Source organism: Podarcis tiliguerta (genome assembly GCF_965153285.1).
Source record: "Podarcis tiliguerta genome assembly, chromosome: 11".
Taxonomy (NCBI): Eukaryota; Metazoa; Chordata; class Lepidosauria; order Squamata; family Lacertidae; genus Podarcis; species Podarcis tiliguerta.
The window spans coordinates 14540629-14564572 of record NC_139544.1 but is presented as its reverse complement, the minus strand read 5'-3'; the positions used below and the strand labels follow the sequence as shown (position 1 = coordinate 14564572).

General features: G+C 46.4%; 1 protein-coding gene across 3 annotated transcripts in view; it reads left to right on the top strand.

Annotated features, from left to right (window-relative positions):
* The first annotated feature begins 19315 nt into the window (after positions 1–19315).
* The window catches only part of SLC27A6 (solute carrier family 27 member 6), a 39706-nt gene continuing 35077 nt past the window's right edge, over positions 19316–23944 (top strand). For 2 of the 3 annotated variants that reach the window (XM_083404034.1, XM_083404033.1), the window contains exon 1: positions 19321–20204. In XM_083404034.1, the coding sequence (XP_083260160.1) occupies positions 19724–20204 (481 nt within the window). In that variant the 5' untranslated portion in view covers positions 19321–19723. Of the gene's footprint in view, positions 20205–23944 lie in introns of all 3 variants that reach the window. The other variant, XM_083404032.1, reaches the window with a different exon arrangement.

Here is a 23944-nt window from a genome sequence, read left to right as displayed (position 1 = left end):
ACACTCACAGACAGTGGGAAAGGATTTTAACAAGAGAAATTGATTCCAGGCTGATATTTTTTCCCTCCAGGTGAAATAACATTGGGGAAAGAATGAATGAGAAGAGCTATTTTGTTCTTGGGCTCACTTTGCCATTGTGCTTTAAAAGGTAATCGCCATTGTTGACCGAAAAGGAGAAGTGTCAGATGTTTGTCCCCAAAGATTTATGTGAAGAAAACTTTACAAGGAATGTGGATGTTGTGGCATACAGGATGTTGTTCCAACTGGGGCCTAAGTGGTGAAAAGTCAACATTCGCCACTTTTTCTTGGTAAAATATTTGCTAGAATGTGTAAATAAAGAATAGAAAGTTTTTACTTCACATCCATGTGCTAAAACATCTGGGGTTTTGTTTACACTGGAATGTAATGCAGACTTGTCTTTTTTTTTTTAATCCAAATCAGAGAACCTCTGAAAAGTATGTTTTTCTAAGCGAGACAATTCTGTCTGCATATGTGGATAATTCTTGACTATGTAGCTGGAAAATGGCAATTAGGAGAAAGATATTCAGCTAGAGGTTAAGACACCATACTGTGGACATGTGTGTATCATTGTTAAAAACATGAACTGCTATTCCCCTCTCCTTTCTCCGCTGCAGTTGCAGGTCTGGTAGGACTGTGATTTTAAAAATCATTAAGCAAGTGCTGTTAAGCTTGGCCTGGAACATAAATCTTTTGGGTGTGGTTGCCTGAGCCTCTGTTCTGGTCCCCCCCCCCCTCCTTCTGCATTTCCACCATCAATGGCTAAGTCAATATGACTTCAGCACATGTACTGGGTTGCACAAACCTTTGCACCTACTCAGGAATTAAAAGAATCTGTCATGTGGCCCTATGGATCTGCTCCTGCAATTCCCACCCACCTTCCCATCTCTTTCTGATGGAGATAAATCTCATGGAGGGACTTCCGGAGGACTGGGTGATGGCACAAATGCTTCATCTACAACATACCGTATTTTTCGCTCTATAGGACGCACTTTTTCCCTTCCAAAAATTAAGGGGAAATGCGTGTGTGTCATGGAGCAAATGCAGGCTCCTTGGCTTCAGCGATAGCAATGCGAAGCCTCTGAAGTGCAGAGGGAGCGCTCCCTCCACGCTCCGGAGGCTACTCGTTGCTTTCGCTGAAGCCTGGAGAGCGAGAGGGGTCAGTGCGCACCAACCCCTCTCGCTCTCCAGGCTTCAGGGATAGCCGCCTGAAGCCTTTGGAGCGCAGCAGGTTCCTTTTGCTGAAGCTGGGAGAGCAGCGCCCCTTCAGCGAAGCAGGAGGAGAAATGGAAGGGGCTCCGTTTCTCCTGCCGCTTTGCTGAAGGGGCGCTGAGCAGAGAGGGGCAGATTTTTTTTTTCTTGTTCTCCCCCTCTAAAACAAGGTGCGTCCTATGGTCGGGTGTGTCCTATAGAGCGAAAAATACGGTAACTTCTCTATGGCGGCAGCAAAAGACCGTTTTTATATGGGACACTTCTAAAAAAATACAAATCTCCCTTTTTATCCAGAATTACATAAGGTAGTGATGTTATTTTCAAAGTGATGAATTTAAATTAGGCAGAGAAACATACAGCTATTTGATTTAGACTATGTCCCAGAAAGGGAAAACCAAACTACATCAGAATAATTTGAGGTTGGGAAAAGTGAACTTTATTCTGGATAAAAGCAAAAACGCAACAAAGACTGTCTTAAACTGGAGCAGGGCTGGGCTCTGAACAATCCACGCAAAAGAGCTGTGAATTGATTTGTTGCTCGCTGTGATAAACGGTTGACTACACCAACTGCTTGTATTTATGCTTTGTGATTTTTTTTCCTGAACTGCATATATAACATTTTTTACTTATGTTTATGTTTTCAATTTGTTGCAGGTTGCTTGGAGACCTTTTGGGCAGCAAGCAACTAACAAGTTAAATAAGTGAATAAATAATATTGAGTGGAATCCAACTAACTTGTTCCATCAGCGCAAGGATTTCTGCTTGAGCAAAAGAACTCACCCCTCTCTTCCTCCCATGCCCCCTAAATCTGTTATGGGTTTTCCCTCCACCTCCAAAGCAGATTTTGGGGGGGTTTGCACAGGGACAGGAGACCAGGGCAGGGAGCTGGCGGTTCTGTTGTACAAAAAAATACTACAGTGGTACCTCAGGTTAAGAACTTAATTCGTTCCGGAGGTCTGTTCTAAACCTGAAACTGTTCTTAACCTGAAGCACCACTTTAGCTAATGGGGCCTCCCGCTGCCGCCCTGCCGCCGGAGCACGATTTCTGTTCTCATCCTGAAGCAAAGTTCTTAACTCAAGGTAATATTTCTGGGTTAGCGGAGTCTGTAACCTGAAGCGTATGTAACCCGAGGTACCACTGTATTGAGCTGATGGAACAAGTTAGAGACTGTCTATGATGATTATGATTTAAGAGCAGTCTAGTGAATGTTCTAGAAGCACAGGATACAGTGAAACTGATAAAACTAAGCAGGTGTGATCCTGAGCAGAGGCCCAGAGAAAAAACCTGGAAATCTTATTTTAGCTGCTCGGAGTTAACATGAAAGCAAAACTGCTTCAAAAAAGACAATAAATAATGGGATTGAAACAAAACCAGACCTTAGAACATGCTACCATCCATGTGGGCCAAATTCAGAAATTTGAATTGGATCATACAATACTGAACAAATTAATACTGAGTTTTAAAGTGAGAAAAGAAAGTACTTTGTGCGCTCATCGGAATATATTCTGTGCCCAATGTGGAGCCTCGTTCTTTTCAAGGGAGCGTACACACATCTGGGGGGGGGGAGCTGCTGATAAAGTCACTTTTGTGCATGGAAACCTCTGTGCTGAGAGTAACAGCATGTGGTCCCAGGGCGTGGTCTGAGGACACACGATGTGCCCCCCTTGCTTAATCTAAGTGGATCTGGGTCAGTCAGTGACTGGATGAGAAACCACCTGAGAACCCTATGTATTCTGCCTTGAGTGTCACGTTAGACGAAAGGCAGAATATAAATTCAATAACGTGCGTGAGATTTCTCAATACGAGAGAAAGAGAGGAACTGCAAGGTTTATAAGATGATCATTTGCCGTCATCATTAGTGACTGCAAACCAAGCTTGTTTTACCTCGCATTTTCAAAAGGGTATTCATTATGCGTTGGCAGCCGCAGTCATATTTTCCATTTCTTTGCCCCCATCCCATCCCATTACAGAAATTATGTCATCCAACCGCATAGATCATTTGTCTTAAGGTAGGCCATTGGGAAAAATATTTATCATACATTCCAGGAGAGAATTACGCCACAAGAACCTGCTTTATGTACATCAGCCTCTGCATGATTCTCTCCTCATCATCACACCCAGCAGAAATGCACAGAAAGGAAAATGTTAGATGGCAAAAGACTTAAAGCATTTTCGTTTATTTGCTTTTATAACCAGGCTTCATCAAGAAGACAACCCAGACAGAAAGGCTAGCTTTTCAACACAGAATCCAAGCAAATTGGCAGGGTGGACAATTCCTGTGTCTCATAACTCTGGAGACTTCGAAAAGCCTAAAATCCTGGTGATTTTTCCCTTAAAAAAACAAAAAAACAAACTCTATCTGTTTTCATTTAAAACTATAATGTAACCTGCATATCTATAACAGGGAAAAACTTCAAAATACGATTACAGCACGTTCAAAAAGAGTCAGAATCAAAGCCGCTCATTTTAAAAAATGTATCCATTGCAACTAATTTTGGTTTTTTCTTTTTGATGAGAAATCAACCAACACCTAGTCAAACCTGTCTCTCTCTCACACATACAGTCTCCTGCATCAGCACCTAGTAATTCCCATCATGTTTTGGGTTTTTTAAGTTATTGGTTCCCCTGCACCACAGCCTCATCACACTACAATGCTATGACATTGCGAGCTATGACATTGCTGCCAAATGATGCCAACTTGCCAACACATACTGGCACTAAAGAGGGATGCAGGTGGCACTGTGGGTTAAAACACAGAGCCTAGGACTTGCCGATCAGAAGGTCAGCAGTTCGAATCCCCACGACAGGGTGAGCTCCCGTTGCTCGGTCCCTGCTCCTGCCAACCTAGCAGTTCGAAAGCACGTCAAAGTGAAAGTAGATAAATAGGTACCACTCCGGCGAGAAGGTAAGCGGTGTTTCCATGCGCTGCTCTGGTTCGCCAGAAGTGGCTTAGTCATGCTGGCCACATGACCCGGAAGCTGTATGCTGGTTCCCTCGGCCAATAAAGCGAGATGAGCGCCACAACCCCAGAGTCGGCCACGACTGGACCTAATGGTCAGGGGTCCCTTTACCTTTACTGGCACTAAATGGTCTGGTTTCATTATCCAAGTGTTGGGTGGCATCTTTGATACCGGGTGAACACCAAAGTTTTCTGGAATCTTTAATTATACCATATAGTTTATATAGTGTTTGATTGTTTACACACACACACACACACACACACACACACCACCACTACCAACAAACCTAAGAACCATTGGCAAATACTGGCGCTCCTTTCAGAAAGGTCTAAGCGACATCTTTAGCAGTTGGTTCTTGGAAACATTAGATCAGTACACTTAGCAGAACAGTGCATTTTCTATTCATATTTGGCTGTGTGGGAAAACTCTCCCACTGCTAACAAAAGTGGGGAGGGCTCAGATGAACATCCTCTAATCATTGAAATAACATGGGAGCACAGGTTAGCTCAGCTGCTGCCATGTGTTGTTGTGTGTATATGAATGGGCTCTGTGTGTATGCTGAGGAATGTGAAAAGAGATCCCCCATGCAAGAGAGGTCCCTGTCCCGATCAGAGCCTTGAAAGCAAGAATGGGACTGGCCTACGCAGCCTTGCAATCCCCTTGACACATTTTCTCAAAGTATGGGTTGGATCACTGTAGGAAACTGTCTGCCCTCAGCAGTGGAACTTCCAGGTTCATTGGCTCTATCTGCCTTTGAGCAGCATGGAGGATATTGGTTCTTTGGTTACTGGACTGCCCCAGAGATAGCGTTGAACCAAGGTGGAACCACATCAAAGATGCAAGCTTTTGACAAAAGAGAACAGCAGATCCCTGCTTGGTTTGAGACCGGCATTAAAACATGGAGCCCGCTACTGCTGGGAGCAGCACAGAGAGACGCAACGCCGTGGTGCATCTGCGCCAGCAAAACCAGACACCCCAACTGCAATAAAGCATGCCTGTCAGGAGTGCGTGCAGGAGCCAGGCCCTGTGACCAGTAGGGCTTCGCAGGACTGGGGCCTTCCTAAGTTTGTTCTGGAGAGGCAAGGCGCGGCCACACAGGTGAGGCCGCTTGGTGACTCACTGCACCTGGTGGCAAGAGACAGGAAGGGATATGTGTGGTGTAGTGGTTGAGAGCGGTAGTCTTGTAATCTGGGGAACCGGGTTCATGTCTCCGCTCCTCCACATGCAGCTGCTGGGTGACCTTGTGCCAGTCACACTTCCTTGAAGTCTCTCAGCCCCACTCACCTCACAGAGTGTTTGTTGTGGGGGAGGAAGGGAAAGGAGAATGTTAGCCGCTTTGAGACTCCTTAAAGGGAGTGAAAGGTGGGATATCAAATCCAAACTCTCTTCTATAAGGTCAGCATTTCCCTCTTTGCCACAGCAACACACTTACTGCCTTGCTGTGTTTGGCTTCTTGATTTCTTGCTTCCTGATCCTCAGATCTTGGCTTCTTGACTCCCTGCTTCTTGATCCTCGGACCCTTGACTTCGCGACTCCTTGGTTCCTGACCCTCGGACCCCTGACTTCTGGTCTCTTGTTCCTGCTCCCACCCTGCCATCTTGCCCCCGGTCCCGACGTCCTCAGCCGGGACTTCGATCGCCCATGACAATGCCTCTCTCATATCAGTCTCTACAGCCAGGTGCTGTATCTCTCCAATGGTTTGATTTTACTCCCAGAGGCACATGCTTCCATTGTCTCCCCAAACAGATGGATGCCCACAACTATTCCACGGAATATTACTTGACCTCCATGGCAGAGCAGCAAACAGGCGGGGCTGTGGCTGGCGTGTGTCACAGGGGCATGGTGCGCACCCCAGGGGTGTGCAGCAAGTGGTGTGCATCCTGGGGGGCAGCCATGATGGCACTCCCCCCCCCCAGGAGGGCACCCGGGGTGGACTGCTTCCCCCACCCCCACGTTCGTCCACCAGTGCTTGACCTCTCGCTAAAAATGTTTTGAAATGTTACAACTGGTCGTTTTGCCTCTCAATTAGCATCTGCAATATTAACTTTAAGGCTCAGGTGTTTGTGGGTTTTGATATTCGTTTTAACATCTTCTTGATAAATAAATGGCAAGTTAGGCAAAGGAGTTTGGCATTTTTTGAAGCTGTTTTATGGGTGCCAGTGTTCCAGCCTCAAGCAAACACCAAAGAGCCATGGCGAAAATGCTGCCCAGCCATGGGATGAAGGAAACTGAACAATGCCTGAATTAGCCAAAGGTGACATGGCCGGAAATGTTATCCAGTCTGATTGTGCCAGTTTGATTGGGTTTCTGAGCAAGCTTTTGCTCAACATCCACTGGAAAGCTTTGTTCCTGAAGTTCAGGGAACTACCCTTTTGGATTAGCTAAGCAACTTTGTGAGGGTCACTCAGGGACTGCCTGATCCACTGTGGCAATAAATGGCAGTAAGCATTACTAGAATGCATGCAAATTCTTGGAAAGGTATCCACATACTCACATACTTGTTAGATTAAAAGCAGCTCAAAAAGAGATGTGGTGCAGAGGGGATTGATTTATATTTGACAGTGGAAGCTACTGACCCATGATGGTGCGGTGGACTTTATGAACCTTCACCAGACAGAACTCTCCGTCTGACAAAGTCTAGGAATGTATATGCTACAATAAAATTAAGGGTCGTCATCACAGTTCCCAAAGATTCTTTGTTGTTTATTTTATTATGCAATCCCTACCCCCCCAAAAAAAAAAATTGCTGCCAAAGCTTGCATTCACTTGCATTTGTTAATCTGAGTTCTAGATGCAGAAATCTGCAACACCTTAATAAAGCAGATTGGGCTTTTTCATATCCATCACCATGCCATTTTTTATTTTATTTTAACACATCAATGCCCTCTAGTGGCAAACGACTTTAGAAACACACTTGAACGATACTCTAGGATTCCAGCATTAAAACTGTGATAGCGCACTGGTATGTGAATGAATGTGCATCTGCATTAATAAATTGTAGACCTTTGAATCTTGGATGAGTGCACAGAAAATAAATCTGAGCTCAAATATAATCCAACCTATTGGTGCAGTGATTACAACATAATACTTGTGAAGCACTTTGAACACTTAAAAACCCTATCTGAAGTATTATTATTATTGCTGGACTTTGCCAGTGTTGCATCAGGATTGTGACTGCAGAACTGATCCACTCCATCTATATTTATCATCTCCTTGGGAGGAAAAGGATACCACAAACTTCCCCTCATCATCCCTGGATAGGTTGCGCTGTCAACACTGGCTTCAGCTATCTGTTGAGTAGATCTGTATGCAACAATATTTGGATCAGGCAGCACCAGATTTAGGCCAGTACAGGCGATTCTTCTGCATAGGGTGCTGAGCTGAGGGGTACAGGTTTCTGCTCAAAGATAGGCCCAGTCAGACAGATGACTGAGTTGCCACAACTAAGACGTGGTTCATTTAAGAGGATCCACAGAATGGAAGGTAAGAGGGGAGAGTGCACAAAATAAATATTTAGGGCACCAAACTTTGTCCTCGTTCAGGGCACCGTAATACCAAAGTCCACACCAGGATCAGGGATAAAGTCTATATCTGCTATTGTAAAAATTAAAGGTTAAAGGTCACTGATCTGGTGCATAATGGCTGGGCTCATTGGCAATAAAGTGGGGAGAGCAAAGTTCATTACAAAGCTTAAAGCAACATGTTTAAGAGGGAATTTCTCATTAAGGTTTCTCTACTGAGTAGCGAATACATTAGAATAATGTTGGCATCTAAAGCAAAAGCTGCTTTGAGTAATATGCTTGAATCCGGCGCAGGTTTGTAGTGATGGAAAGCTATTACCAGCTGGCCAGATGGAGAGCTGTTCAGCAGCCAGTGAAATACCTGGGTGGTCTGTCTCAGCATGGCCCTTATCACACAACCCTGCCAGTGCAAGTGAGCTAATTGGCAAATAATATATTAGCAGACTCAGCACAGCAGTCAAGGAAATGGAGAAGGAAAGGCCTGCGTTAACATATTCTAGATTTACACAGAGACATACAAGCCCATTTATGGTACGGTGTCATATATAGAAGCCAGGTTGGAGGGGAGGAAGGGAATACAGGTGTTCCTAATCTTCTCATTAGGGCAGCACAGCATCTCCTTATAAATGGTCTCCTTTTCCACTGCGTTTATGGCTACGCAGAGCAACATAAGAGTGGTTATCCCTAAGCAACTAAAGCCAGACCTTACATAGGAAAACAGAAGACCATTTGTTGGAATGGCTGGACAGAGGTGCATTCAGATTGTTAATAAACTAAGGATGGGAGCCTTTTTCAGGCCCAGACCCACATTCCCTTATGGCAACCATCTGGGGGACACATGCCAGGTCAGGTGCAAAAGTGGATGTGGCCAGAGGCAAAAAATGGCAGAAGAACAGATGTGATCCTTGTTGCTGTTGTTGTTTAGCCGTTTAGTCATGTCCGACTCTTCGTGACCCTTTGGACCAGAGCACGCCAGGCACTCCTGTCTTCCACTGTCTCCCGCAGTTGGGTCAAACTCATGCTGGTAGGTTCGAGGACACTGTCCAACCATCTCGTCCTCTGTCGTCCCCTTCTCTTTGTGCCTTCCATCTTCCCCAGCATCAGGGTCTTTTCCAGGGAGTCTTCTCTTCTCATGAGGTGGCCAGAGTACTGGAGCCTCAGCTTCACGATCTGTCCTTCCAGTGAGCACTCAGGGCTGATTTCCTTCAGAATGGATAGGTTTGATCTTCTTGCAGTCCATGGGACTCTCAAGAGTCTCCTCCAGCACCATAATTCAAAAGCATCAATTCTTCGGTGATCAGCCTTCTCACCTCCATGCATTACTACTGGGAAAACCGAGATCTTCCAGCTCTCACTTCCATACATCACTACTGGGAAAACCGTAGCTTTAACTATACGGACCTTTGTGATCCTTAGTTTTCAACAATTGGCTACATTTTAGCCATGGAAAAGTAAGAGGTTTCTGGCCCACCTGCCCCCTGATACCCTCAGTATTTTCCATGCAACCATGCACAAACTAAGAAAGCATTCCAGCCAGGCAAAAGCACTAAGAGGGCACAGAGCAGGGTCCATAGGTGTTGTTTGGTGATAGGATGTGTGAGCCCTGGAGAGGCGGGCATGCCCTGCAGGGGGCATGTCTTGAAGGCCACATCCAGTCCTTGGGTCTGAGATTCCCTGCCTCTGCTTAAGAAGTAAACAGCACCTATCTTTATGAATATAATATTTAAGAGAATATTGGGATGGACTATTTCGATTAAAGATGGATACAAAAGGTAATTAGTGACAGAACAGTTGCTAATACATTCGGAAACAGGCTTTTAAGTAGAAATGCAATATTATGAAATGGCGTCTTTGAAACTTTTGTGGGAGCAAAAGGCCTGGGTGGTTGCAAGCAAGTTGGGCAAGTTTATAAAGAATCCGTTGTAGTTTTTATTGTACACAGGTGTGGATTCTTTGAGCCAAAAAATGTAAAATGTGCTGACATCAGCAAGACAGAATCACTCCTAATTGGGAACTGCTCTGAAAGTTTGGAATAAATATGGCATACTGTGGAACTTGAACTGAAAGTTGTGTTAAGTTTCCCAACCACCACAGGGTGGCAGTATTTAAAAACTTCATTTTTATTTTGAAATTAGATATTTTAAAAAAGACCCACTCTTACTACAAAGTGAAACATGGGCTGTATAATTGAAAACTTGTTGTTGATCAAAGAGATGGGAAGCTTTTGAGCTTCATGGAACAGTCGCTCACTGTTAGGGTTGCCACAGTTCAAAAAGCAAAAACCAGGACACTCCAAAAATGTTGAGCTTTTTGTTAGACAAGCCCCAGAGTTGTTGAGCTTTCCCCCCAAAAAACTTGTCTAAGTCCAGACATCTGACACAGTGTACACATTGCTGTTTACTGCTGGTGTTTGAAGCCAATTACACATAACATTAGCTGCAATCCAGGTTTATCCTGTAGTGCTGCTGTTTTAGGATTCCAACCCATTTGAAAATGTAAAAGGTAAAGGGACCCCTGACCATTAGGTCCAGTCATGGACGACTCTGGGGTTGTGGTGCTCATCTCGCTTTATTGGCCGAGGGAGCCGGCGTACAGCTTCCGGGTCATGTGGCCAGCATGACTAAGCCACTTCTGGCAAACCAGAGCAGCGCACGGAAACGCTGCTTACCTTCCCGCCACAGCGGTACCTATTTATCTACTTGCACTTTGACGTGCTTTCGAACTGCTAGGTTGGCAGGTTTGAAAATGTAACCCACTGTTAAGCTGAGGTGTGCACATTTGAGAAAGCCGTTGCACATGTGCAGGTGACAACTTCACTGAATTGGGGGTAATGCACACTGGGTGAAAACATTCCCTGATTCAAAACCCTAAAATGTATTTTATATAATTGACTTTTTATTTCTATTCTTTGTATATTGTATTGTTGTTTTATTGCTATGGCCGATGGCTGATGCAAATAAAGATTCATTCATTCATTCATTCATTCATTCCCTGTCTCTAGTGTGTGTACACACACACACACACACACACACACACACACACACAATATTAAAAATGACCTTGCTGCATTTTAAGCCTAAGTTACTCTAACTGGCTTTTACAAATAATGAAAATACTTTTAGTCAGTGCTATTTTTCTAGAAAAAGAGGTGCCGGAACTCATAAATGCCTCCCTTGTTTTCTTATACAGTAATGGCAATGGCACCCACCTGAGAGGTGCCAGAACTGAGCTCTGGAGTGAGTTCTGGCTGAAAAAAAGCTGCTCTTAGTATACTATCTCAATGTACTAGATAAAGGACTGTAAGCTTTTTGGAAATATTAGGCAATGGGCCAAGGGTTAAAAAAATTAAGTGAAGAAACAAGGTTTTATTTTTATAGCCTATGACCCTGGAAAAATGGTTGACCACATTGGCCATCAGTGATTAACTTTCATATTTATAAAATATCTTAAAAGTTGTAATACCCAGTTTGAGGCTATAAATCTCACACCTTTTGCCCGATTGGGACCCAAGAAGGCTAAAATGGAAAACTGAAAAAGATCCATAATGCCCCAATTTAGTGCTCAAGGCCATCTTCTCCAAACCATGCCTACTAGCCCCACATCTAATGCCATATATGTGGGGCAGAGAAGGGCATGGCTTCAAAGTGAGCTCCAAATTGTTCCTTCACAAGTGGGGCTCACTAGGGCAGGCTGCACTAAGGGAAACTCCCTAGTGCATCCTAGGATGTTCTGCCAAACGGATGCCAGACTACATAACAATAATGGCTATCAGTGGAAGGGCTGCTTCTGTGGGTTGGCATTTTTGCCTCTGGCCAGCGCCTGCCCTTCTTCATTTTGAGGGAAAAGCCTTGACCCTTAGGTGGGAAACCTGTACAGCTCTCAGCATCCCTCATCACTGGCCACAGTAGACAAAGTTTGCTGCTCTGGGTAATATGCAATGTTCTCCAGACACAGAGTAGACTCATAGAAATTACTAGGCCTGAATTGATTGATTTCAGTAGGTCTGCTCTCAGTATGACCTAGTTTGATCACCCGTTCCATTGTATCAACAGCCAGTGGTTGGAAGAGACACTCCCTTCTCCCCAACTTCAGTTTAATTCTATTGTAGTTTGGTGTGCATCTTTAGGCATTAGGCAGGTGTCCCTCTCAGCCCCCAGTTGGGGATTGAGGCTGAGCAGAAGCAAGGCAGGAAATATGGGGGGCACTGCAAAATGGACGTTTACACAGCTGGCCCCCCACTCGATACAATATCTTTATCTTTATTGTCATTGTCCCATACAGAACAATGAAATTGAATTCAGTTCTGTGAGTTTGACCATACACCAAACACTCATGGCTAGTGACTCCCTGTGAAAACCCCTCTAACGGGGCCCTGCTAACATCACCGCATGAGGGGTGTGTAACCACACTCCCCCTCTATTCCGTTGATGGACTAAAGAGTACCGTCCAAGGCCTAAAACCGCCAAAGTTGTGACAATTGCTACGGGGGAGGCAAAACCTGCAAAGCAGGGAAATTCTTTCCTGGCTCTGGGAAACAGCAACCATTGTAGGGAAGCTGGAATAGGAGTTCCTATGCATAAAACACATTGTGAAATTATAAAAAAACAGCTTCTAAAACAAATAAATGCATTTTTAGTACTTAAGGGTTTGTGTCCATTTTTCAAAACTTTGGTTGTTGTACCCGGGATTTTTCACTTGACAGGAACCCAGCCTTAATTACTCTTGTCATAAAAGACACCGTGGACCATGACAATTTATGAAGAATATAAACACAGTTGTTATACCAAATCCAAGTCAAATTCTTTGGCATGAAAGATCCTTTGGAAAACAAAAATGTAGCTGTTTATTCATAATGTAATGCTGATCGCTCATAATTGCATACACTAGGCCTATTGTTTATGTTATCTTTGTTGCCTCTCATTCCCTTGTGATGAAGCAAGAATTAAAAGATACCAGCAGATAAAATTCTCATCCATCCAGATCCAGAAACTACAAAAATGTGTCAAACAAATAGAGCCTATATGGAAGTTTAGCAAACCCACAGCTGTTTGTGAATTTCTCTTGTCTGGCAAACAAGATGAGGAAACAACTAGGATTTTCCTAAGCAATAGGGTACAGACAGTAGGAGGAATCCGCCCCGATCTGCTATGAGTTGCCAATCCAAGATCTGTTCTTTCTAATAAGATTAGAACTTCCAATGAAACTGAATATTGGAAGATTCAGCACGGATTAAAGTACAGAACTCAGTCCCATAGGAGGCAATCATAGCCACCAACTTTGTGGCAATGGTGGATAGTGTGTGATGGCAGTGGATGTCCGGGCCCCTTGGAGTTGGCACCAGTGAGAGCTAGATAGACCAAGAGGCTGACTCGGCATAAGGCAGTTTCCTGTGTTTCCAATGTGCCCAAAGAGCTCCTGGCTAACCCAAATGCACCCACAGTCTCTGTTTACCTATATGCTGATCTGAAGTGTCTTCTTCAGCTCAGACAGGGGTATTCAATGTGTTGGACTACAACTTCCATAAGTACCACCTAGCATGGGCAATGGTCAGGGACGATGAGAACTGCAGTTCAGCATAATCTGGAGGATACCATGTAAATTAGAAAACCCAAGTTAAGGGCAAATATTTCATTTATTCATTGCCTGATCTCCATCCTAAGATCCAAAGGCAGGTTACAACAATTAAAACCCAATCTTACTATAAAAACACCCTATTACCCAATATTAAAAAAAACAGTTTTATTAAACTACAGCGAGGAACTGAAAGGGAAATGGAATGGTGGGCCAAAAGAACTGGTTGGCATTTGGTCTTTCTGAATTGGCTTAGGTGTGCCTGAGTTGAGAGGGAGCTATACCAGGCCCTGGATTCAAATCTAGGAAGCCCTCTTGCAAAATATCAACCATTCTGCCTGGCTAGTGTTCCCCCTGCAACTCCTGACATCTATGACTGGCAACTGGCTGAAGTATGAGTCTGGTGCCTGTCTGCTGCTCTGTGCCCTAACTCCCTCCGATGAGTCCTTGGTCTCCTGTCCGAGCTTGGCTCAAGGAAGCCAGGGGATGCTGGGCTGAAGCAAAGGAGACATTCAGCAGTCAAGATGAAAGTGCAGGGTTGCAACGGGCAAGATCTTTCAGGACCCTGGACAGATCTCTGTGGCAAAGACTGGCAGTAACTCACCCAAGGAGAGCTGTTGTCTCAGCAGCATGCTGGGGCCTCCTGGGGATCTGCTGTTAACCCCACCCCCGCCAAGGATCTGTTTCTTTAGGGGTACTGCAGGCTCTAGCATCAAGGCAGTAAAGACAGAGGTGCCAGGGCTCTCTGTGTCTGAGATGTTGTGTAAAATAATATTCTATGGCCTGAAATGAGGGGTAATGTTTCCTTAGGTGGTGCCTCTTCTCCTTCTTCAGTGCAGAGAAAGGTTCATGAAGGATGGGGGCCAGAAAACATGGCAACCGGCTAAAGAGTTAGCCATTAGCTTCATAGTGGCATTATCTACCCCTCAGCATAAGAAAACACAGGCTTGACCTTCCCCTGAACATTACTTACAGAACAATCCTAAGCATGTATAAAGGTAAAGGTAAAGGTATCCCTGACCATTAGGTCCAGTCGTGGCCAACACTGGGGTTGCGGCACTCATCTCGCTTTATTGGCCGAGGGAGCCGGCGTACAGCTTCCGGGTCATGTGGCCAGCATGACTAAGCCACTTCTGGCAAACCAAAGCAGCGCACGGAAACGCCGTTTACCTTCCTGATGGAGCGGTACCTATTTATCTACTTGCACATTGATGTGCTTTCAAACTGCTAGGTTGGCAGGAGCAGGGATCGAGCAATGGGAGCTCACCCTGTCGCGGGGATTCGAACCGCCAACCTTTTGATTGGCAAGTCCTAGGCTCTGTGGTTTAAGCCACAGCACCACCCACGTCCCCCTAAGGATGTATACTCAGAGGTAAAATCCCACTGAGTTCAATGGAACTTTGTCCTGAAAAAGTTTGGTTAGGATTGCAGCCTTGGGTTTAATGAAGTCAGGAAGTATTTGAATCAAAATGCCACTTCTAAAACTAATATGAACTGAATGGGGGGGGGGGGAATCTAAGATTTTCATAATTTGAACTTGCAAAAATGCACATTTATGATTCTCCTAACTGGGATGTTTTCTAACACCCTCGGTTAAACCTGTGGTTGGATATTGGAACATTAGAAATACAATTTTTTTATATTTAACACTATTCACATTAAATTCATCACATTTTACCTTCTTGTTAGTGTAACTTTCGTTTTCAGATTTGAACTTATGCAAATCAAAAATGAAAAGTTAAAGCCATTATCTGATCCCACCCCATTTCAGATTTGCGTAAACTTTTGTTTCGATTCTGACCGCTTTCCCCATAATACTTTTCCTGCACAGAGATAATTTCTGTGTAGGAAAAATATATACACTTGCATCTGTGAACTGTGATGTTGCGAGTGTTTATTTTATCATGGGTACATGAGTTCAGGCACTGCACAATTGCTAAGGTAACTCATCCTGTTCAAGTTGCTGACTACATTTAAGTCATATTGATGTGGGGGAAATGAAATTTCTCTAATTTGTGACCCTAAATGCTTTATTAGAAACTATGTGATGTTTTAAGAAATAATAGTAATAATTGTTGGATGATGATTTTCATCACAACCTTCCTGCAGGTCATGAAATCCCCCCCCCCTTCCAGCTATTAACTGTAGGAAAAATTATCCCATTGGTACCAATTGATTTAATCTCTGCCCCCATGGTTCATTGTGACCTATTATTAATTTACTCTATACCTGTTATAAGCATTTTGAAACCTGATGTTTCTACCCTTAGTTATTTCAGAATGCCAGCTCCATAAACAGCAGTGTCAACAGGTGTTTCACAAACATCTAACATTTTTAACTTTCTTATATATTCATTTAAGGCTTTGAATTACAGATAAAACTATAATCTACAAAAAAAGCAATCCTTATCATTTATACTTCTTAAGTTCAAAGAACTGGGACACGATTACACAATGCAAGACGTGTCCTGAATGGACAAACAAAATCTGCTTAATTGTTTCTGAGCCCTCTTTCATCTGAAGCTTAAACAATAAGAAGAGGATAAAAGGATTTTTCAAGTGTGAGGCCCCTGACTGCTCAATAATCAGACGCCTCCTATACACCTCAAAACAGGCAGATGAAAAACAGTATATGTTTGCAGCATGACTTGCATGAAATTGTATTAATTAAGGAGGGAAATAATATTTATATTCAACACTTGACCAACATGCATTTTCATAATGTGTCGTCATCTCCCCGCCTAAAAAAAAATAAAAAAGTGCTATAAACCTACATTTCGCAGAACAAACTGCAAACGATATACAGGACAAACCACCATGCCATTTAAAGTTATCTTCAAAAGGTAAGTGAACTTTTTAGAAAAACTGTAACAAGTTAGTCTTGCAATAACTATCAGACCCGCTGATACACAAATAATTGTCAAGTGGAGCTTAAACTAACTTATACATGGAATGGAATTTGATTACAGTTGCTTTCAATAAAATATGGCAACGTTGAAACACTGTCCTATATGCTATCTATGAATGATCTAACTGTAAAACGTTACATTGGAACCTGTCCAATACTCAACAGAAAGTCAGCCTGTTTTATCAGATAAATGGGTAATTTAGCTGATGATAGTCAGATGGTATAATAAATATTCACAAAAAATCACATGCATCATCACAACCAACCATTTTAAACTGCAGTGTGTGACAATGTAGCCAGCAGCTTCCAGACCTGCATATGTAAGAGGTTTTGTATGAATTAGCTGTTTTTTCAAGTTCCACTCAACTACCCTGGGCTGCTCCCTTGTTATTCAATGAACTTACCAAACCGCTTAATTTCATTACCCAATTCGCTGCTTTTCATTTCTGCCTGGAGGGTGGAAAAATATGTAACTTATGGTCAATTCACACATTGTACTGGACTTCTTCGGGGAAAATGTAGCATGAAAGCGGCAACACAGTGATCTGACTCAAAGACGGACTGTAAATCAGAAATTTAAGAAATACTCTGTTCACAAGTGATATCTTTGTGATGCCTAGGCAGGGGTGTAGCTAGCCGCTCCAGCACCCGTGGCGCTGGGGGCGGGGCAAGCCGCCCACGGAGGCAGGGCAATCCACCCAGGGAGGCGCTGTGGCGATCCACCCATGGTGTCCGCATGGCGGACGCAAGCCCCATGTTGCCATTTCGGGCAGCTCAGGGCCCCAAGCCACCGCCTCACTCCCAGGAGAGACGCGTGGCTCGGGCCCACTGCAGGCCAGGCCCTGTGGTAAGTGCCGCCCCCGTGGTGTGCCTTTTGTCACCCCCTCAGGGATTACACAGGCCCCTTTTGTGTCTTTGTGTCTTTTATCTCACATTATATTATGGAGTAGAACCACCACATTTGTGAAAGGAGCAAGGAAAATTCACAAGTTATGCTAGAAACATAGTTTAGCCTGGAATGTGTTACTTTTTACTGATGTTCATATGTGTAGTGGTCAGACAAGGACCTGGGAGACCAGGGTTCAAATCTCTACTCAGCCCTGAAGTTCAGTGGGTGACTTTGGACCAGTCCCTCTGCCTCTCAACCGGGGCACAAACTCCTATGAGTGGAGGTGTCTTCAGTCTCCTCAATATTTTGTAGTGGGGTGCTCAGACCCCTCCCCAATACTGAGAGCCTAGCATGGAGCCTCAATCTGAAATCCCGCTTCCGAGGCATGCCAGGCCGCCAGTGGTGCCACAAGGACTGTCAGGCTGCTTGTTGTTGGCCTAGCAGGCCTGCCAGCAGCCTGTCAAGCTTCACAGCACTGGCAGCGGCCTGGCAGGACTCATGCCGGTGGCCTGGCAGGCCTTGCGCTGGCGGGCTGGGGGGGGGGGCTCGCCACAGCAGGAGGTGGCGGCAGGAACATCAGACCCACCAGGTGGAGAAAGAGCTCAGCCAGTGAAGGTGAGGGTGGTTCAGCAGCTCTTCCTCCCTTACTTCTGGGCCGACCTTGCTGAAAGTGATGTGCCATGGCTCGACCGTGGAGGTCTACATGCCACGGGGCAGGATTCATGCCACACTAGAGCGCTTTGTGAAGCTGGGCCAAAAGCATCAGCAAAGGGCAGGTTCACACGTACCAGGCGGTGGACAGGAGGTGCGCCGGCTTCCAGAAGCGTGTCGGTGTTGGCAGGCTAGCAAGTAGGCCAGCAGTGTGGCAGGCTTTGCGCAATGTGGTGGCAGTGGCTTGGCAGTCCTCGTGGTGGGAGGCGGCAGCAGCCTGCCAGGTCTCGCCGCGGCACTCCTCGGTGGCAGAGCGGGCAGAGAAAGATCTCAGCCGGTGAAGGTAAGGCAGAGCCACGTGGTCCGGCAGATGCGTCAGGGAGGCGAGCGTCAGGGTCATGCGGCAGCAGTGGACCGGTGTGGGTAGCGGCAGTGAGCGGTGAGGTTGTATGGGGGGGGCAGGGAGGTGAGCAGTGTTGGGATGTGTCCGGGGAGACGGGGGCATTTGGCAGGCCCCCAGGTGGCTCCAGCCACCGGCCGGCAGCCGGGCAAACTTCGGTTCTCGGAACAGCATCAATCAGCAACTCAGGTCTCAGAAGCCTTCAGAAACTGAGCATGCTCTAATCAGCAGAGTGAATAACTTCACAACAGAAGTGGCGGACAGAGGCATATGTAAGCATATTTACAAGCATTGGGTGGCGCTGTGGGTTAAACCACAGAGCCTAGGATTTGCCAATCAAAAGGTTGGTGGTTCGAATCCCCGCGACGGGGTTAGCTCCTGTTACTCGGTCCCTGCTCCTGCCAACCTAGCAGTTCAAAAGCACGTCAAAGTGCAAGTAGATAAATAGGTACCACTCCAGCGGGAAGGTAAACGGTGTTTCCATGCGCTGCTGTGGTCCGCCAGAAGCGGCTTAGTCATGCTGGCCACATGACCCGGAAGCTGTACGCCAGCTCCCTCGGCCAATAAAGTGAGATGAGCGCCACAACCCCAGAGTCGGCCAGAACTGCACCTAACGGCCAGGGGTCCCTTTACCTTTTTTCAGCATTAGGAACAAAGGAAAAACATGTCTGCTTCCCTTCGTGTCCAAGCAAAAAACAGTATAGCAAAAGCTATATACAAGGGAAGTTCCCAGCAGACTGCGTTGGAAGTAAACAGACATGTGACATACAACAACTCCTCATGCCTGGTCTAAAGGTGGAATGGAACTATATCCTAACAAGCAGCGGGGTCCCGCAGGGCGGTGGTGGCAACAGTGGCATGAACAGATGGGGGGCATGGCATGGTGGAGGGGTGACCGTATGCGCACAGGCAGGGGTACCAACTGGAATAAAATATTGGGGGCCAGGTAAGCCCCGCCCCACATCACTGATGGCGCACACCATTCGAACGGCAATGCCCATGAACTTTGGGGGACGGCGGTCCCCTCAGATACTTTATGGGGGGGGGGAGCGAAGGGACCTTCGCTGCTACGCAGGCGCGCAAGTTGGCACCTCTGCTCCCGCCGTATCGTGAGGCGAGAGGCGGGCAGCGGTCCGCTCGCTTTTCCCGCCGCCGCCTCTGGCGAAGGGGCGGAGTCGACGCCTTATGCAAGGGCTGAGGTAGTGAAGGGGAAGACGACGACGGAGGCGCGCGCGCAACAGCCTCTCCACGCCTTCGCCGGCGGCGCTTTGCTGGGACAGCCGGGGGAAGTCGCTGCCGCTCGCTCAAGTCCGCTGAGGGAACGAGGACCCTCCGCTTCCGCAGGGGCAGGTGCGGGGCCCGAAGCCCCTTCAAGAGGAGAGCCGCTGCGTCTTCATCTCCTTCGAGCGCCCTCCCTCCGCTCCCGGCTCCTTTACGAGGCTGCCCGGGCGCCTCGGGTGACTGGCTCCTCCCCGCTCCCTTGGCCGGGCGGAGGCGGGCGGCGTGCGCTTGTTTGTCCGCCTGTTTGGTCTCCCGAAAAAAGACTTTCCACTCCGCGCGCCGTCGTTGTTTTTTGCCCCGGCCGCCGAGCTCATGTTTCCCTCTTGGGCGACGGTAGTGGCGGCCGGTCTGGTCTCCTTGCACTTCCTCCAGAAGCTCTTCTTCCCTTACTTCTGGGCCGACCTGAAGTACTTGCTGAAAGTGGCGCGCTATGGCTTGAGGGTCGAGGTCTACAGGCTGCGCGGCAGCGTTTCCACCGTGCTGGAGCGCTTCGGGGCGTTGGCCCGCCGGCAGCCCGACAAGCCCTTCCTCATCTACGAGGAGCAGGTGCACACCTACCGGGAGGTGGACCGGAGGAGCAACCGGGTGGCGCGCCTTTTCCTCGAGGAAGGGGCGCTGGCCAGGGGCGACACCGTGGCTCTGCTCATGAGCAACGAGCCCGACTTCATCCACGCCTGGTTTGGGCTGGCCAAGCTGGGCTGCGTGGTGGCTTTCCTCAACTGCAACGTCCGCGCCAGGTCCCTCCTGCACTGCATCGCCAGCTGCGCGCCCAAGATGCTGGTGGTGGGAGCAGGTAAAGTACGCGCCTGATCCGTGTTCGAAACTCCCCCCGTTGTTCTAGGCGCCTTTGGCGACAGGGAATTTCCAGTTTCTGGGAGCAGCACTGCCCCTGAGATTTCTGATTAAAACTGCAGAGTGGAAGGAGAGGAGGAGCTTTTTCTGCCTTCCTACTTCCAGCTGCTCTCTGAAGACTGGAGAAGTCACCCTCTGTTCACAGGCTATGAAGGACTTGCTCACAAATTTATTGACAGCTGCATGAATCATTATAGCTAGGAAGTGGAAGGGGCAAGCAGAATATAAAATGGAAGGACGGTATAAAGTGGTGTGGAATATAGCTATTAATGATAAATTAACATGTGCCATTATGGTAAGATGGGGAATATGCAGGAGAAGTGATTTTGAGGAGATATGGAGGGTGTCTGTAGAATTTGTGCTGTTAAAACGGAAAGGGGTCAAACCATCACAAGAGGTGTTGAAATTTGGGGGGGGGTGGGATAGTTACAATGGAATGGCCTTGGTGGTGGTGTGCACATTTTATTCTTATTTATGATTATTACGTTGTCGAAATAAAATTAAAACAAAAACAAGAGACCCTCTGAAGAATATTAGGAGGGTGGGATCAACCATGTGAAAAATGAACAAAATATTTTAGCTGCGGTTCATTCATTTTCAGCTTTGTATTCTTGTTCTTAAAAAAAAAGTGTGCCTAGACATTCCGTTGTTGCGCCCATAACCTAAGTATAAGGCGCCTAGCTTTCATATCTGTTTCTAACGCTGCACCTGATATTTGCATATTGCCCGCCCCTTTATCCTAGTGCACTTCATTCTCTCTCCTCAATGTGCCCTATAGTTTATTCCTTCTCATGGGCATAGCAAAAGGGGTCAGGGGTCAGCTGCCCCCCCCATCAAGTAAAACAAGAGAAATCCTTAATTAACTGACCAATCACATCGGTTCTGCCACCCCTAGGAAAAAATCCTGGCTACACTCATCTTCATTCTAGAGAATCTAGAGGAGCAGGGTGGGGGTTTATGCCAACCAGGGATGCCAACTTAAGTACAGTATTGGGGGCGGGCAGTTAAGCTCCGCCCCACATAATTGCATGACATGCTGCATGCACGCCATATGAATGGCAACGTCTGTCAACTTTGCGGGAGCCCTGTCCCCTCAAATATTGGGGTGGGGGGAACAGTGGCGTAGCGTGGGTTGTCAGCACCCGGGGCAAGGCAAGTAATTTGCGCCCCTCCCCCCGCTGCACTGTCCCTCCCCCAGATAGTCCCTTGCTCTCTCTCCGCACCGCACGCCTGGCACCCTCCCCTCCACAGTGGGCGGCGACCCGGCGGCTCGGATCGGATTCGCACAGCCAGCACTGCAGTGAGAGAGAGAGAGTGAGCCAGGCAGGGGCAGAGAGCTGCGAGTGCGAGCGCACCCCCCCCAGATGTTGCGCCCGGTGTGGCCGGCCCCCCCTGCACCCCCCAAGCTATGCCACTGGGGAGGGGGAATGGACCTTAGCCTCTCTGAGTTTGTTCCTGTGATACCAACTCAGGCTGCATGCAGATCAGTGATTGCGTATTTGAATACTTCTTAGAGTAGAAAGGTCTATGAGCATAGAAAATGGTTTGATAGGGTAAAGCCTTCTCCTTGATAGTCTAGTTTTGCATGTGCGTGGAAACTGTATGTTACATACACTCATGCACACACACACACACACACACACACACGAGTCCTGAAAAAGGTTTGGCACTATTTTGAATATATAAACTTATAGCGGCAGGTGAGGGTGTTCTAACTTGTAATCACAAGGACACGGTGCTTTAGCAACAAAGAAATCCCATGTTTTGCTAGAAGTTGCATGCAGCATGCACAGCGATTTTCTTCATATCTTAAGGGTTTGGGGCAGATTCTCAACATTACTTGGTCTCAGTTATGCTTTAGCAGCCAATTTAGAAGTCTGGAATGAATGAGTGAGTGAGTGAGTGAATGAATGAATCTTTATTTGCATCAGCCATCGGCCATAGCAACAAAACAGCAATGCAATATACAAAGAACAGAAATAAAAAGTTGATTATACAAAACACACTTCCGGGTCCTGAATCAGCAGTCAAATAGTGGACCTTATTCTAAGTGCCCCAGCTAAAAACCTTGAAACCTTTGCTGTCATCTGGTACTCTTGATCTGCCAGGAGGACACTGTGGCAGTGGTTGGGTGACCTGGAATGGACAGTAAGAGAGGGGTGATAATCTCATTCCTCAAGTCTTTATAAAGAGTGCAAGCCAGAAGGGCATGCACCACTGATTTGGTACTTCCATCTCCACAGGGACATAAGCGTTTTTCATGTGTAGGAATCTGTAGGACTAATTATTCTTATATGTCTTGTTGAATACTGGCATGAGCCAACAAGTGGTAGTTTATTCTATTCGTTATGGCTCCAATATGGAAAGCTATATTGAGCTAACCTGTTGCGCTAGCAGGAGCCAGCACAATTCCTGCTAGCCCAATGGGAATTGCTCCCTCTCCTGTTCCCTGCATCCCACCCCATCCCCAGATTTGCTCTAAAGGGTCTAGGGGGGAACCCAGAACAGATTTTAGGGGCATACAGAGGGAGGACAGAGGAGAAGCTTCCATCCCTCAAGGAAACTCCTTGCACTTATGGAAGCTTAGCACTACCTTGAATATAAGCCAGAGGCTTTGTTTACAATTAAGTGGTATACAGTTTTTATTAAATACTGTAAAATACACGTTAAGTCAGCAAATGTATCTTTGGCAATTCCAAACCTGGGTTTGCAAAGGTAATGTGGATGAAGAGGGGTGACTGCAGGGTGAAATAGTAGAATTGGGAGGCACTGTGACATAGACTCATAGAATTATAGAATTGTAGAGCTGAAAGAACCCAAAGGGTCTTCTAGTCCAACTCCCTGCAATACAGAAATTTCTCTTCTCTTTAATGTAATTGAACCTCCCCTGTTCAATGCTGTAAAAAGGTAAAGGACCCCTGGACGGTTAAGGTCAGTCAAAGGCAACTATGGGATGCAGCGTTCATCTCACTTTCAGGCTGAGGGAACCGGTGTTTGTCCACAGACAGCTTTCCAGGTCAAGTGGCCAGCATGACTAAACCGCTTCTGGCACAACAGGACACTGTGATGAGTTCCAGAGTACATCTAAACACCGTTTACCTTCCTGCTGCAGCGGTACCTATTTATCTACTTGCACTGGTGTGCTTTTGAACTGCTAGGTTGGCAGAAGCTGGGGCAGAGCAACGGGAGCTCACCACCGTCCTGCAGATTCAGACTGCAAGCCCAAGAGGCTCAGTGTGTTAGATCTGCTTAAATACATCTAGTGAAAGAGATTTAATACTTCCTGAGGCAGCCTGTTCTACTGATGAACAGCTCTTAGTGTTAGGAAGCATCTCCTGATGTTTAGCTGTAATCTGCTTTCATGCAGTTTCCACCCACTGAGTCTAGTCCTGTTCTCTGGAACAGCAGGGAACAAATTTGCTTCATCTTCCATATGACCACCCTTCAGATATTTGAAGACAGCATTTACGCTCCCTGTGCATGGTTGCATGGACAGCAGAATGCAGAGGACGGTGCCTTGTAGTGTCAGCTATCCCCACATGCGTGCAGCTGTTAACCCCTCTATGTGGTGATTTTTACTCAATTTTAAGATGCCCTTTGATTTGTTTTGCTTTACATGTTTATCAGTTATGATTTATAATGTTATCGTCTGCTACTCTGGAACTCTTGTGAGAAGGGCAG